Source organism: Labrus bergylta, chromosome 2 (genome assembly GCF_963930695.1).
Source record: "Labrus bergylta chromosome 2, fLabBer1.1, whole genome shotgun sequence".
Classification (NCBI taxonomy): Eukaryota; Metazoa; Chordata; class Actinopteri; order Labriformes; family Labridae; genus Labrus; species Labrus bergylta.
In genome coordinates, this window is record NC_089196.1 from 28,844,867 (window position 1) to 28,861,164 (window position 16,298).

The 16,298-nt window shown below is 43.5% G+C and overlaps 1 protein-coding gene across 1 annotated transcript; it reads left to right on the forward strand.

Moving 5' to 3' along the window:
* The first annotated feature begins 173 nt into the window (after positions 1-173).
* On the forward strand, positions 174-14,408 carry svopa (SV2 related protein a). Its single transcript, XM_020643288.2, has 16 exons — positions 174-373; positions 3,108-3,265; positions 4,363-4,448; positions 4,564-4,662; positions 4,920-4,991; positions 6,605-6,729; positions 6,819-6,882; positions 7,043-7,168; positions 7,983-8,111; positions 8,227-8,300; positions 8,410-8,486; positions 9,777-9,881; positions 10,177-10,288; positions 10,373-10,454; positions 11,106-11,195; positions 11,284-14,408. Exons 1-16 carry the CDS (start codon positions 339-341, stop codon positions 11,494-11,496), a joined length of 1,647 nt encoding a protein of 548 aa, XP_020498944.1. The 5' UTR covers positions 174-338; the 3' UTR covers positions 11,497-14,408.
* Positions 14,409-16,298: the final 1,890 nt, after the last annotated feature.

Genomic DNA, 16,298 nt, shown 5'->3' on the forward strand with positions numbered 1-16,298 from the left:
GGTGCGCGTTCAACAATATTACAGGGCAGGCTGAGGTCGTGGTGGAGAGAGGCCCAAGGTGATATGTTTTCATGGGGTGCAGAAACCCTGTTGACGCCCCTGATCAGCAGTCATGTAGTGTCAGCTCCTCCCCTCCTCCTCCCCCCCCTCCTCCTCCCCCCCCACTCTCTCTCTCCCTCTCGGTGTGTCTCGTGCTGTGAGTCGCGCAGGGCGGCCTCTCATTGGCTGCCGGCGGACTCCCGGAGCAGGTCGCTCTCCTCGGTGCTGAAATCGCTGCTCGTCGTGATAATGTGAACGGCGATGAGGCCAAACGGAGCGCCCGTCATACAAACACCAAAATGGACGATGATCTGTTCCAACTGAGACAGCTGCCGTGAGTACATTTCCCCCCCTCAGCACTTTGAATTCAGCCCACGATCCTCAGACCGTGACGCCGTGTTTTCCTGACGCGTCGCCCTCTGACGGCTTTCGTATCGTGTGTGCTTGATTAGCTCGCTTCAACACAAATAGCATGACATTCCTTAAAGGCAGCAATCACCAACAACCACATGTTATCCCTCCATGTCACCTAGAAATACCCCTACATGAAGAGACACGTGAAAACAGATGAGCATGTTGATACAGGGCTGGGGGTGCAGTTTGTTTACAGTCGTAGGTTTAACCTTAGAGGACTGTTTTTGCTTTAATTCATTCGCATTGCTTTGACTTTGACAGCATGTTCAGACCTATTGTTTCTGCTTTAAACCTTCATTTGCATGTTTTCTTGTTGAGCTTCTGCTTGTTCTTGCCCTGTGGGTTTGACTGTTACAGACTTAATGTTTGTCCTGACTGTTGATGCTTATTATCTTATATTCCTGCTCTTTGCTTTGTCTGTCAAAGCACTTTGTAAACATCTTGTTTTTATAGATTAAGTTTTTATTTTGATCATCAGCACCTCATCTTAACTTGTAATTGTGTTTGCGGTCATGACTCAGTACCTGCTGTGATTTATTTCCGTCCTGCTGCTGTACATTCATGAAGCTAAAAGCTGGTCAATGCAAGTCCATCCTGACCATCTTCTTAAAGCCTTTCCTTTAGAGATAGGACAGAGTCAGAAACCGGAGAGAGAGAGAGAGAGGGGAATGACATGTAGGGGAAAGAGCCACAGGTGAGATTTGAACCTGGGTCACCTGCTCTCAAGCCTCTGTACATGAGGCGTCTACACTAACTGCTAGACTACCCACGCCCCATTAAGGTTATTGTTTTTTTTAACAATACAATCTCTGTTAATGAAATGATGATGATATACTAATCACATCGTACCATTCCACTTTATCTCAGAACCAGTCACTTTAACTGGCCACTCACTGCACAACATGCCTGAATGCTTTTGGGTGTGTAGTTTATTTTATACTTACTTGCGGTGGCTATGAAGTGCAAAACAAACGTACAAAGTGCGAAACAACTTCTACAAAGTGTGAGACAAATTTACATTTTGGAAAAACATTTTTACATTTTATAAAACTGAATTAAAAAAAGCAAACACTTTTCCCAAGGACAAAACAAACAAATTTACAAGATGTGAAACACTTCTACGAGCGCTGAGACAAATTTACAAGAGGCAGAATGTTTCACTCGTCCCGAAGCAAATGAAGAAACAACAGACTCTTGCCGGGCCGTTCGGTGGCGCAGCGGTTACTGCTGTTGTTTCAAAGCTTGATCCAAAGACAACTGGAAAGGCTTCTTCAGTTCTAAACTTTCTGGTGGATGGAGGTAGAAATGTAACCTGCACAGATGTTAGCTCTGTCACCTCACAGCGAGGAGGTTCCTGGTTTGAATCCCCGTCTGACAGGAGCCTCTGTCTGTGGGAGTTTCCTCCCACAGTCCAAAGACATGCTCATTAGGTTAACTGGTGACTCTCTGAATGTGAGTGTGGCTGGTCGTCTGTCTCTATATGTCAGCGCTGTGATTGGCTGGCGACCAGTCCAGGGTGTAACCCCGCCTCTCACCCAATGACAGCTGGGATCAGCCCCCCTAGCAGTGACCTGCAAGGGATCGAGTGAGCAGTCGATTAGTTTCTTTTTGTTGGAAAGAGTGGATGATGTTGTGTCCGTTTTGTGGAACCCACTTGAGCCAGATAATGAAGTTCTGCTTTATGTGTGGACGGTCTCTGGAATATTTGAAGGACACGGACCGTACAGGAGGACCGAGGGCATCTCCGAGACCTTCCGCCTGGTCCTCTGTAAATCACTTTTCTCACAGTATTTCCGCCCAGACTAATTGACCGCTCACTCAGTCACTTCCGGGTCACTTCCTGCATTTGGTACATTCAAGTGTCTGTCGTTTGTAAATTTGTCTCAGCGCTTTCACATCTTGTAAATTGTTTTCCAGAATGTAAATTTGTGATTTAATTTGTGATCCCTCTGACCAGACAGCAGATTCTTCTGTCCGGTGCGTTTCCTTCAAATACTCCAGAGACCGTCCACAAGAAAAGCAAAACTTAATTTTCTGGGTTCAACGAAATCCGGTCTTTCCGCCCAAACAAACTAATTGACCGCTAACTCAGTCACTTCTGAGTCACTTCCTGCATTTGGTACATTCTCTTTCCGGGAAGATTCAGTCGTGATTACAAAGCTTTAAAGGATGATAATAGTGTTTGAACATCTTACAAATTCGTCTGCAGCGCTGATACTGCCTGTTGAAAGCAGGCTGTGTTATGTAATTACAGTGATTAAGACCTCACTGGCTCTCTCCAAGTTCTCTTAAAGTGTCTCCTCCTTCATTAACCGTCTACTTACATGTGGCTCAAAGATTACAGCTTCCCTCTGTGGAAAACACGCCTTTCTCCGGGTGTTGCGATTTTATAAGCTCGCCAAATGGTGAAGCACAGCGTGCCGAGGTGTCAGTCAGCCTGACATGATTCGCTTACAGGACGCTATTACCACCAGTTCACAAAATCACAGCCAGGAAAAGCTCCTATCACCTAGGCAACGGCTCCTGACTCCCATTGGTACTCTGCTTTGCTCTCCTGGTAATGAACTCTGAATCTCCCCTGACCAGCAGAGGTTTTATTCTCTCCCGGGCTTTTAGAATAATAACTCTCTCGCTTTATTTTTTATTTTTTGTAGGGTTGTTCGCTTTCGTCGCACAGGTGAGAGCACACGCTCCGAGGATGATGGCGAGAACAGAGATCAGGTTATCAAGGTCCCAGAGCAGAATGATCTGGAGTCTGTGGCGCTCACAGACGGAGCTCCGGTACCCCGGGAGTTCGCCAATCCCACGGATGGTAAAGTCATTTTTTTTAACTCTTAGTCCCTACACTTACATCAAAAACTGTTTCCATTCTTCTCCACGTTTGTTTACATCTGTCGAGGAAGTCAGGTGTCACTCTAAAGCTCAGTCTCATTTATAATCTTTACCTGTTCCCCTCGCTTTGACCCTCAGAACAGAGTTACAACGGGTTGTAGTGAAATCTCCCCCTGTGAAATGGGATGACGTATCAAAACCCTGATACATCATCAGTAGTCACCAACAAGTTTAAAGGAGCAACATGTAAGATATCGAGTGAACTGATAAAGTTATCTTACTATCTGATCAGACATTAAGGAAACATGCTATGTTGAAGTGCTGGCTTCTCTGACAACAATGCAGCAGTCAGTATGTCCTCCTTCTAACTTTAGGTAGGCGGTTTTAAGGCGACCCCCCACACGGCCGTTTTGGACGCCCCTCGGTTTGCCAGATATGAGAGCAGTTATCAGGTCAACAGGTGTTGCAGAGATGGAAGCGGGCAAGAGAAGTGGTTCAGATAGAAGTGATTGTACCCGACCTAAAAAGCCTCTGCATGTTTCTAATAAGCTCCACGAGCAGAAACGTGCTCAAACTAGGATCAATATTGGAGATGCTTTTGAAAAATGGAGAGAGGTTAGAACACAGAAAGGTTTACAGACCCATGCAGAGCTGGATAAACACTGAAGCTTCAGAGTCCACCACATGGTGACCTGTGTGAGCATCGACTCTAGAGAGGAGGGGGCGGGGGGAGACAGCTCTCTACAATGTTTAGAATTTAGACAGCAGTACCCATTTTAAACACTAGGGTTCAGAGTTACATATTTCTCCTTTAAAGTATTAAAAAACATTACATTTTTTTAAAAACATGTCAGTATTCTGTGCGAAAAAGCACATTTTTTAAAGAGCAAAGTAAAAAGTTATTATTTTCAACTACTGGGTAAAGACACCGTTGTTTTTAATCTTCCTAAATGAGGTATACGTTGTTGAGACTCCAAAACCGATCACTGAGCAGAGCATTTACTTTGTTTGAAATCTCAAAATCATCATTGTAGATATTTAGCACACGCTTATTAACACACTTTCACTCTCCATCAGACACGTTCATGGTAGAAGATGCCGTGGAGGCCATCGGCTTCGGGACGTTTCAGTGGAAACTCTCCATCCTCACTGGTCTGTCCTGGGTGAGAACTGCTCCTCACTTAAAGTACTTCATACTCAGAGAGAGTCTCATCCATACTGACAGTGTGTATGCATGTGTGAGTCATTTACCACTTGTGTTTCTCTCTGTTTACTCAGATGGCTGATGCTATGGAGATGATGATCCTCAGCATCTTAGCCCCTCAGCTGCACTGTGAATGGAGGCTGCTCAGCCTGGAGGTGGCGCTGCTAACATCGGTAAACCCTATCAAAACGTTAGTTAAGCGCTCTTTGTGCAACATGACTGAAAGTTGGCGACCGGTTTGTAAATATGGGCTTGTTGGAAACAGTGATGGGTTACTGTTATGAGATGTTTGGAAGCATTTTGGTTTAAAATACCATCAAAATTATTTTGCACTGTTCTGACTTTGATGAGAAACTACAGAGCTGTCGATGAGCATTATAGATATGTATATTATAAGTCTGTATAAGTCGTCTTGTTTCTGTCTCTGCAGGCCGTGTTTATCGGGATGATGATCAGCTCGTCTCTTTGGGGAAACATATCGGACAGATACGGCAGAAAGACGGCAAGTTGTTAAAAAGCCTCTTTGACATGGAGATGATTTATGCTGGATGCCCCGTGCACAGTGATGTCAGTCCTTAAATCTTAGTGCAGGTGAAACGTCATCTTGACAGCAAATGGGAAGATTCACAGCCGGTGTTCGAGTTTGTAATTCAGTAAAAAGAAGAAGTGATTCCGCCTTCTTGTGTGCGGTGAATCTTCTCATTTGCTGTCAACTTTATTTATCCGTAAGGAACTTCAACTGTGTAAAAGCATCAGTGGGTATTAAGGTTAACACAAATCACAGCACAGCACAAGAACAAACCATAAACACACACAAGCACGCACGCACACACACACACACACACACACACACACACACACACACACACACACACACACACATTCAACATCCAAAGTGCAATCAAAAGTACTGAGTGAGTAAAGACATAAAAATACTACATGATAGAATAACGTTATGAAAGTAAAAACAGAAGTTTGAGTTTCTAGGCATTAGAATTTAAACTTTTGGTTAATGAATTAAAGACATTGATTGCTGTGTTGTTGGGTTGTCATGGTATTAGAATTTTATACTTTTATACGATCAAGTGGCAACCTCCGCTGTTGAGAAATGAAGCGAATTCTGAAGTGCAAAAATCCTTCAGTACGCTTGTCGAGTGTCCACTTGAGGCTGGCTCCAGGAGCAAACAGCAGAAATCAACATGTTTAGATCCTGGTACAAAAAAATAAAATAGGTCTGATTAGTGTCTCGATCGGCACACACTCTATGGAGGGTGAATTCTTTTGATAAGTCATCAGTTTTGATTTCATGAACGAGACGCGTTATCCATATATAGGCATTTCCAGCATGGAGACCGCCATCGACATGACTCCAGCGCCCCCTGCAGGAACCGACGAGTGACGTCACTCGGGCTTCATCCACTAATATTTACAGTCTATGGATACAGTACTAGTACAAATCAAATAATATGGATACCTGTTTCAATTCCATAAAATAAATAATCCTAGGCCCCTAATGTTGGATAATTTCTTGTTCTTAATCACCAAAAAATTATAGCAAACTTCTGCACGCTGTCTAAATTGCACAAACACATTGGCAACATTTCGTCACTGAAGCTGAACTATTTGTACAGTTTAGATAGTATAACTTCCTCTTCTCTCTCGTCTGTTTGTCAGAAACATAAATGTAATGTTCACGTCGTAATGAGCCGTCAAAGGACATGAGACACATCAGTGTTTTCTGACCTTTAAATTTGAACGAACCTTTGCTGCTCTCCCTTTTTCTTGTGGCTGCTTAGGTTCAAATATGAATCAAGATCTGTAGTTTTTTAAACGATTTGGTTCACTTGATAACATTTAACTTTAAAATAACTGAGATGGTGGTTGGCGCACACTATGTACGGAGGCTGTGGTCCTCCAAGCAGGCGACCCTGGTTCGGGTCTGACCTGCGGCTCCTTTTCTGGTTGTCTTTCCCCTCTCTCTCTCTGTCCCTGACTCTTAAAAGTATCAAATTACTGATATTTTTGACGACCTTAAAGCTGTATGCTCTCCTGAAAAGCCTCACCAGATCACCACCATGTATTCATCAGCTTGTCATGTCTTAATGTTACACACAGGGTCTGAAGATGAGCGTGCTGTGGACGATGTTCTACGGCCTGATGAGTGCTTTTGCACCGATTTACGGCTGGATCCTCGTCCTCCGCGCGCTGGTGGGCTTTGGGATCGGTGGAGCACCTCAGTCGTGAGTTACCCTCTTTAATCCCTCAAATAAAAGCACTATGGTTCATGACTTTGAGTTAGTACTAAATGTGACATTTTCCTTCTTATCAGGGTGACACTGTATGCTGAGTTTCTGCCCATGAAGTCCAGAGCCACGTGCATCCTGCTAATGGAGGTATTGACAAAACCTGTACTGCTATCAGACTCACTAATTGCCCAGCTAGAAACAGTGTTAGTGGACCCTGAAATATGAGACATGCAGCCATTACTGCACAGCAGCGCATTGTTCTGTTGTGCCAGCAGGGCTTTATGTAATAGAGGTTTTTATCCTGCAGATATTTTGGGCTCTGGGCACCGTGTTTGAGGTCCTCTTAGCGATTCTGGTGATGCCCACTCTGGGCTGGCGCTGGCTGCTCGGCCTCTCCACCATCCCTCTCTTCATCTTTGCATTCTTCTCCTTCGTGAGTATCAGATTATCAGTTTTATAATATCAGCATGTCAACAAAGTGTACATTAGCTACTTTACATATCAATCATACATGGTTCAAATAAGTCCAAAAAGTAGATACATACAGAGGAGTTAACATACAGTACAGGAAGAAAACTGAAATGAAGGATCACATATAAAAAACACACTTCACCATGTTTCAGAAAATGTGTGCTCAAACAGGCCGTTTTCCCTTCATGACATCACAAAGGGCAGTAACCCCTCCCCCAGGTGGGTGACACTCCCACAGCTAGGTGTTTGTTCTGTCCTCTGAGTCTGCCTTCTCACTGTAAACAATAGGACATGGAGCGAGAAAGCCTGAGCCGCCCCAAATCCTTCCAGAGAGGGGGCGTGGTCAGACACAGCTCATTTACATATTTAAAGGTACAGACACAGAAACAGCCTGTTCTGAGCAGGGCTGAAATAGAGGGGTTTATAGGCATGATCAAATACAGGATCAGAGTGGATTTAGAACAAGACACTTCACAGACATGTTTTGAGGAGCTCTGAGACTTATTTACACTGGTTGAAGAGGAGGAGAATATGTCACCTTGAAAATAAATGAGTTAAATCAGTGATTACATGTTTGACCATTCATCAGGTGGTGATTATATGACTGCGTGAAATGCATCACTGAGGTACTTATCCTCATATAATGTGGGACAGAATGACCTCTGACACATGTTTTTTTTGTAATCTTGAACTTTTCCACAACATGAAAGAGTAACCAGTCACTGTTTCACATGTCTGTATTTTGGGCTGTGTTTTTTTGGGGGGGGGGGTTTCAGTGGTTACCAGAGAGCGCTCGGTACGACGTGCTGACGGGGAATCAGGAAAAAGCTCTGGCCACACTGAAACGCATCGCTTCAGAGAACGGAGCACCGATGCCGCTTGGAAAACTCATCGCTGCTAAGCAGGTAAACACTGAGTCTGCAGAATCCTAAATCTCAGTGGTGTGTAAACATCAGTTCCCTCTTATGTTGCAGCTCGTGTATTCAGGTTTGTTTTTCCCACGTCTGTTCTTTAAACTAGGAGGAGCGTGGTAAGATCAAAGACTTGTTTTCATCACACCTTTGTATGACCACCGTGCTGCTTTGGTTCATTTGGTGAGTGCAGTGAATGATGATGATATCCTGTCTTAATCCTTACTCACTGATCTGACTTTGTTCCTTTACATCACGTTTGATTCATTCCGTGTTTTTTTTCTCTCTTTAGGTTTGCGAACGCCTTTTCTTACTACGGGCTGGTGCTGCTCACCACAGAGCTGTTTCAGGAGGGAGGTACGTGTGGAGGTGAGTCACTGCGCCGACACCAACAGACGCCCTCGCACACTCGAGGACAAACACTCACACTTAGTGTAGCGCGCTGATGAAACAGACAATGCTCAGGGCTTTGTGTCAAACTCCTGAGACACAAAGTACGAGTATCATTGATCTGGATTATGCCTGCGCAGCACAATGTGAGAAAACGACAAGATGAGTGATAAATAAACAACATGTGGAGTGTTGTTTGCTTTTATTGTTTCTCAATTAATAATAATTCAGAGGCAACTCAAGCTATGCAGCACATGTAGTCCAAAGTTCTATGGTACAATAAAGTATCTTCTAATGATTCATATCGTGTGTTGTGTCGTATTGTAATGAATCGTAGCGTGTAGGAAAGGCAAGGCAAGTATGTCGCACATTTCAACAACAAGGTAAAGTGCAAAGAAATATTAAAATTTTAAATTAAAAAATCACTAAAACAAACAATTCACAATCACAGAGACCATTTAGACATTCCTTGGCATTTTTTCTACCTCCTTCATGTCCCAGACTGTTGGATATTTCCTCCTCATATTTTAGATTTTATTCACGGAGTCGGTTTGGTTTACTGGAACAAGTACACTCTTTTAATAATCTCGAATATTCTTTTATTGCCTTTTTCCTAGCAATCTTCAGTTGTCCAGTAATTGGTATTCCTTTTTTTTTGTTAACCCGGGACATATGTTTAGAGTCCTTCCAAGTATTTTTAGTTCTAATCTCTATTCAGATTATTGTCCCTGTGTACAAACTTATCTTTTTGTGTCAGGTCATATCTGGTGGTATTGAATCGTACCTGATCATATTGATATATATCCTGAAGTGTCATGTGGTATCGTATCATCATGAGTTATAGCATGTTGTATTATAAACTGATAAAGTGAAACTGCAATGTATTGCACAGCCCGAGTCTAAATTTCTAGAATGAAAAACATTGTCAGCATCTCAATATTGGTGTTATTTTTTTTGTTGTTTTTTAAAATCTGTTTTTAATGGACTCTCGAGTCTGTGATAACAAAGATAATGATCTTGTTGTTTTCAGAGTCAGTGAAGTGTAAATGTTTTTATTCAACACGCCCGTGCAGGAAGGACACAGATTCAACTGATACCATTAATGTCTAATGGGACATGTGAAGGACCAGAGTGCTCCTCAATGTTCCTGGTTTCATCTGTGTTTTTTTTCTTCTGTGTCTGCCTCCAGAAAGGGTCAGTACACTTACTCTGCCTGCAGCAGGGTGTTAACCTTCTCTCTGTCTCTGTGGTGTTTTTGTCTCCCTCTAGTGTCCAAAAGTAGTAAGGAGGAGCTTCCATGCAGCCTGGAGTGTAAATATCTGAACTCTGACGACTACAAAGACTTACTGTGGACCACATTATCTGAATTCCCAGGTACACCTCAGATCGTTCTGTGTCTGTACACACTTTTCAGTGTCTACATCCAAAATTACATTTTTTATTCTATAGCAAGCCTGCTGTATCTCAAAATAAAGTCATAAAAAGCTCAAAAATACACCTTAAAAAACATTCAAGAAAACTAATGGAAATGACTCGTCATGATGGGAAGACAGTCTAAATAAAACATCCTCTTCAGGCTTCCACAGCCTTATATCTTCAATGTAAGATAAAAAAAACCCACCTATTAAATTTCATTTTTTAACATGAATAACTTTTTCCATTTTCTCAGGACTGCTGGTGACACTGTGGGCCATCGATCGTCTGGGCAGGAGGAAGACGATGGCGTTGTGTTTCTTCATCTTCTCCATGTGCATCATTCCTCTCTACGGCTGTGTGGGGAGGTAAGGAGAAAACCGAGGAGAAGGTTTAACAATAAACTGTGGACCATCTTTTTTATCCAGCCTAACATTTCTTCTCCGTTGCAGAGTGTCCATGACAGTGTTGATATTCATCGCCAGAGCGTTCATCGCGGGGGGATTCCAGGCGGCGTATGTTTACACTCCAGAGGTCAGTTTATCAACCACATGAACAGAAGGCAGATTTGTTAGCATAGCTTGAATCCATATCCTGTAAAAAAAAATCATGGCAGCCTCCAAGTATTTTCTGAACTCTGCAGTAGGCATGACAGATGTGAGAAAAAATATGTGATAACCTTTCTTCAAGATGTCAGTAAGGATATGAAGTGCAATAAATAAACAAGTTAAAGGCTGCATAAGAGATATAACTCACAGTTTTTATGTCTTTCTGCTGTACATGTTGTTGTCATGTATCTCCTGAATCCAAAAAGCATTTTTTCACCCCTTCATTGGCCCCAGTTATTGATCTGTGCAGCTGATAGCTAGCTTTAGCTTCATCTGACTGAATCATGAAAACATGACCGTTAAACTCAGGCCTCCATCCAACAGGTCAAAATGTTTACATGCTGAGTGAGAACTGAGCTCTCTATGTACAAAAGTATAACATTAAATATCAACAATAAAACACAAAATGTTTAACGAGCGATCCTGCTCACTCGGTGACATCTCCGGCTAATTCCAAACAGAGCTGCTGCGAATCTCTGCGAGATCTGGATCTAATTTATTGGGATGAATTCAGACTTTTGCGATGCAATTATGGTAACAATGAAACTGTGATTAATTGCACAATCTTGCTCTGCAGGTTTACCCAACAGCCACCCGAGCTCTGGGACTGGGAACCAGCAGTGGGATGGCCAGAGTAGGAGCTCTCATTACACCTTTTGTTGCCCAGGTAACAGCCCTCTGTCATTGGTTGTGATTTTAATAACTCAGAAAAAAGAGAGAGTGGTCATCACTTTTTGTGTTTCCTCCTCCATCAGGTGATGTTGGAGTCCTCCGTGTACCTGGCGCTCTCTGTGTACTGCTGCTGCTGTCTCCTCGCCGCCTTCGCCTCCTGCGCGCTGCCGATCGAGACGACGGGACGGGGCCTGCAGGAGTCCAACCAACGCGAGTGGGGCCAAGAGATGGTGGGCCGGGCCCCTTCCCGTGGCTCAGCGGGAAACTCTCAGTCCAGTCCTGGATCTCAGGGCTGAGTTCAGACTGACAGCGTGTTAGAGAGCGGACTGCGATGAGAAAAAAAAGAGGGAGGGAGAACAGAAAGCGCTCTCTGTGTCCGTCTGCCATCCCGTGACTCTTCAGTTTAGGCACCACAGTGGCCGCACAGTAGTTTACTGTAAATTATTACTGTATAGTCTTCAGCCGTCATCGCTGTCACAACAGCTGACTATCTGCACACGGGTTGTCAGGAAAGACAGAATAACCTCCACGAGTGCAGAGCTGTCAAATTAAATGCTGGAGAAAAATGCAAAACATTTTTGAACAAGTGAGAATTCAAACCCTTAATGCAAAGTGTGTGCGCATTTTGTTTTATCTTAAAGTAGAGAAGTAAAGGCGAAAACATGTTAGGAGTAATCTTCATATGATACCAACCGTGTGTGTGTGCTTAGAGCTTCGTCTGTTAACATCCTGGAAAAAGATGCTTAGAGAACATGTGCACACAAACAGCCTGTTAGATCATCTCAGATCGATTTCACGAGCATCAGAGAGAAGGACAGTTATTCATCTTTCAATTTAAAGAAAGACACACTAAGGCCTCGTCCACATGTAGGCGGGTATTTTGTTGAACAGAGGTTTTCCTCCTCTGTTTAAAAAATGATCCCGTCCACAAACGCTTAGTCATCAAAAACATCTTCGTCCACATGAAAACACAAAACGCACTGTTACAGCTGTCATGAGCACGCCAGGTCATAAACGATGTCCTTGACATGTTAAAATGTTCTCTCCATTCCTCTGCAATGACCGTTTCATTTTACAACGTTGTCCTTTCTGGTGTCTCTGCTCGTCAACATAGTGGGAGAGTAACTGTGTGTGTACATGTTGGCATGTAAAAAAAAGTCCAGTTAGCACCGTTAGCACCAGCACTAGTTTGGTCACGTCCGCTATCGTTCTGATCTCATGTAAACAAAAGTGACGGCGTCGCATGATGGCGTCAACGGAGGAGAAACCGACGCATCGCGTGACTTTACAGCCCAAAGCTTCAGTTTTCCTCAACTACACAGAAACACCTTAAACAGAGTTCTAAAGAGGAGTTTTACAAAAAGTGCTGCGTGTGGACGAGGTCTAAGCCTCTGACTTTATGTATCCATGAAGCATCCTTCCTTAACCTCGAGTTCAATATGTTCTGATTTCTTGTGTCGGTGTTGTTTCACATCTTTACATTGACTATGACAGACTCAAAGGCAGGTGTTACTCCAGTTATGACAAAAACAAACTCATATCCTGATCATGATGAGGTCATTTTATCTTCAACAGGATGACAAACGACTTCAAACAGCGACAGCATTTCATATCTAGAGAACTAACTGAGACGAGTGGGCGACATTATGGAGGGAAGGTTTTCGATGTTTTTCGGTCCCACGTGTTTTAAAACCATACAGTAGTGTTGTAGTCAAGACCAGACTAACCCAGACCAAGACATACCAGAGACCAGAGTGCTCCGAGACCGAGACAAGACCAAGACCAGGGCAGGGCAAGACCGAGCCAGGACCAAGACATATAGGGATCGAGACCTTCAAAAAGTGATCTCGAGACCAAGACCGATTTTGAGTCCTACAACACTACGACGCATTCTGCCAACATTTCTGTACTGAAATGTTTCCAACGTATTTGTTCAGTTGAGACGCAGGAAGTCACTCTTAGTGATTCAAAATGAGAAATCACAAAATATCGTGTGCTGAGGACTTGTATTTTTCTTGCTGTGGTATTGAAACGGTAATAAGATAATTAAATTTTAGTAGAACCATATCAAAGTTTAAAAATCTGGTATCGTAAAAACCGCAAATGTAAGTTATATTAATACAAATAAATCTCAGCATCACCCAAAAACTAACGTGATGTAAAAGTGACGCTAACATGAGGATATGATGTCACTTCTAAATCATGATGCACACGTGGACTCACGCTGCAAAAACTCAAATCTTAACAAGTGTATTCGTCTCATTTTCTAGTTCTAATAATTTAAAACACTTAACAAAGGCCACATTCACCTGACAAGTCCAGACTAACATTTTAATCAAGATATTACAAGTAGGGGCGCCGGTATGGATTCATGCTGTAGTGGTTAGTGTGTACGGCCCCCTATGTACTGAGCAATAGTCATTAGGGTTAGGGTTAGGTTTGACGTCAGTTTGGGATCCCTGACCACTTCCTGTTTCTGTGCTTCAGTTCATGTCATAACCTTCCATCAATAGAAGCTCCATACTTTATTTCAAAATAAAAGCATGGTTGAACTTAAACAGCAGCTAGAGTACTCTCAGCTTAAGACAGTACAAAACTTCAAAATAAAAGCCTAACAATTTTTAATTTTAAAATGGGAAATAATGGAATTTCAAACATGATAAAAAATGTGATTTATTGTGATTAACTTTTGAAATTAAGAGGTTAATTACAATAAAAAACATTATCCTTTGACAGCCTTATTAGTATATAAACGTGTCCACTATGATCTTGTTTGTTCACAAAGCAGCGTCAGTATTAATATCTGTCTGTTTCATAACGAGACAAAAACTCCTCCCAGGAGAGTTAAGATTGTTGACACAAGATTCATTAGGTAAAATTTACATTTTACGTTTGTTGAAATTAGTTTCAAAGCTTATTTCCAGAAACTTGACGAGTAAGTCTGGACCTGTCAGGTGAGCGTGGCTTCTTCTACGTGTAATGACATATCTTAGAGTATAAATAAGACGATCACACTTGGTGAGATTTGAGTTTTTTCAACTTCACACATGCATTTACAACCATTTCTCTGGATGTAACATTCTGTAAATGATGTACAAATACTCGATTTAGTTGTTGTCTTTGCTTTTGTTTGTGACAAAGGTGACGTGATGACGGACAGTTGGATTGTACCACAGCGTTTTGTCGAAGAGATTTAACTAGTTCAGGTCCTGCGAGCGAGCCGACTCCTACCTGCCAGTGTTTGATATTGTGCTGCATTAAATGTGTGTGTGCACAGATTCTTGTCAACACACTGGATGTAAATGTGTATGATACTGTAGTAAATAATCTTTCAAAAAGAGCAGAGGATCCATGTTGTTATTTATCTCCACACATTGAGCTGAGTGAGAGAGGTCAACACTTCTGAATGTTTCATTAGTTTTTATCTTGATTCTGTTTTGATGTTTTGTTTTAAAGACAGTCAGCAGCTTTTTCATCAAAAATAAAATGTAGACAAAAGTAATGCGTCGCTCTTCATCACTTCTGGGCCTCCATACATGTGTGGTGGTGACGGTGTCTGTAGAAAGCCTGTCCCCTCTCCTGTGTCATGTGTCCCCTGTCCTCTGTCCTCTTTCCTGTGTCCTGTATCCTGTGTCCTGTGTCCTCTGTCCCCTCTCCTGTGTCATGTGTCCCCAGTTCTCTGTCCTGTGTCCTCTTTCCTGTGTCCTGTATCCTGTGTCCTCTGTCCCCTCTCCTGTGTCCTCTGTCCTCTGTCATGTGTCCCCTGTCCTCTGTCCTGTGTCCTCTTTCCTGTGTCCTCTGTCCCCTCTCCTGTGTGCTTTTTCCTGTGTCATGTGTCCCCTGTTGTCTGTCCTCTGTCCTGTGTCCTCTTTCCTGTGTCCCCTGTCTTCTGTCCTGTGTCCCCTGTCCTCTGTCCTGTGTCCTCTGTCCCGTCCTCTGTCCTGTGTCCTCTGTCCTGTATCCTGTGTCCTCTGTCCCATCCTCTGTCCTCTGTCCCCTCTCCTGTGTGCTCTGTCCTGTGTCATGTGTCCCCTGTCCTCTGTCCTGTGTCCTCTTTCCTGTGTCCTCTGTCCTGTGTCCCGTCTTCTGTCCTGTGTCCCCTGTCCTTTGTCCCGTCCTCTGTCCTGTGTCCTCTGTCCTGTATCCTGTGTCCTCTGTCCCATCCTGTGTTCTCTGTCCCCTCTCCTGTGTGCTCTGTCCTGTGTCGTGTCCCCTGTCCTCTGTCCTCTGTCCTGTGTCCTCTTTCCTGTGTCCTCTGTCCTGTGTCCCCTGTCTTCTGTCCTGTGTCCCCTGTCCTCTGTCCCATCCTCTGTCCTGTGTCCTCTGTCCTGTATCCTGTGTCCCCTGTCCTCTGTCTTCTGTCCTGTGTCCTCTGTCCTGTATCCTGTGTCCTCTGTCCTGTGTCCTCTGTCCTGTATCCTCTGTCTTCTGTCCTGTCCCCTGTGTCCTCTGTCCCCTGTCCCCTGTCCTCTGTCTTCTGTCCTGTGTCCTCTGTCCTGTATCCTGTGTCCTCTGTCCTGTGTCCTCTGTCCTGTATCCTGTGTCCTCTGTCCTCTGTCCTGTGTCCTGTGTCCTCTGTCCTCTGTCCCCTGTCCTCTGTCTTCTGTCTGGATTTTCATGTTCTGATTTGTTCTGGTTAACTCGGGACGTTTCTGGGCGGGGAGCTGGTGTGTTTCCTCCAGCCAATGACAGCGCACAGGTGAGTTTAGGAGTCGATATCAATCCCCAAAAAGCAGGTAAAAGACCTTACTCTTTGCAACATTTAGCAAAGTTACAGATGTAAGAAAAAACGTCCTTTTAAGAGACAGAAATCTTGGGCAAAACCAGACTCATGGTGAACAGCCATCTGCCGAAACTGGGTCAGAGGCAGAAACAAGGATAGGGGCAAACAGCTTCTCTGCCTGTTGTGTGTATGTGACTTCCGGTGTTCGTGGAGCCAGCCTCTAGTGGACACTCAACGAACTGCAGGATTTTGAACTTCTGCATCGGCTTCATTTTTCCACACCAGAGGTTGCTGCTTGTCTTTGTTACTAACCTTTCCTGCCACAAGCCGGGTCATAACAGTAAACAATACACTTTCATTTTGTTTTTTTATGTA

Coding starts and splice junctions, on each gene's coding strand:
- svopa (XM_020643288.2), top strand. CDS start 339: ATGGACGATGATCTGTTCCAACTGAGACAGCTGCC. Junction 3,266..4,362: donor GTTCGCCAATCCCACGGATG/GTAAAGTCATTT, acceptor ACTCTCCATCAG/ACACGTTCATGGTAGAAGAT. Junction 7,169..7,982: donor TCTTTGCATTCTTCTCCTTC/GTGAGTATCAGA, acceptor GGGGGGTTTCAG/TGGTTACCAGAGAGCGCTCG.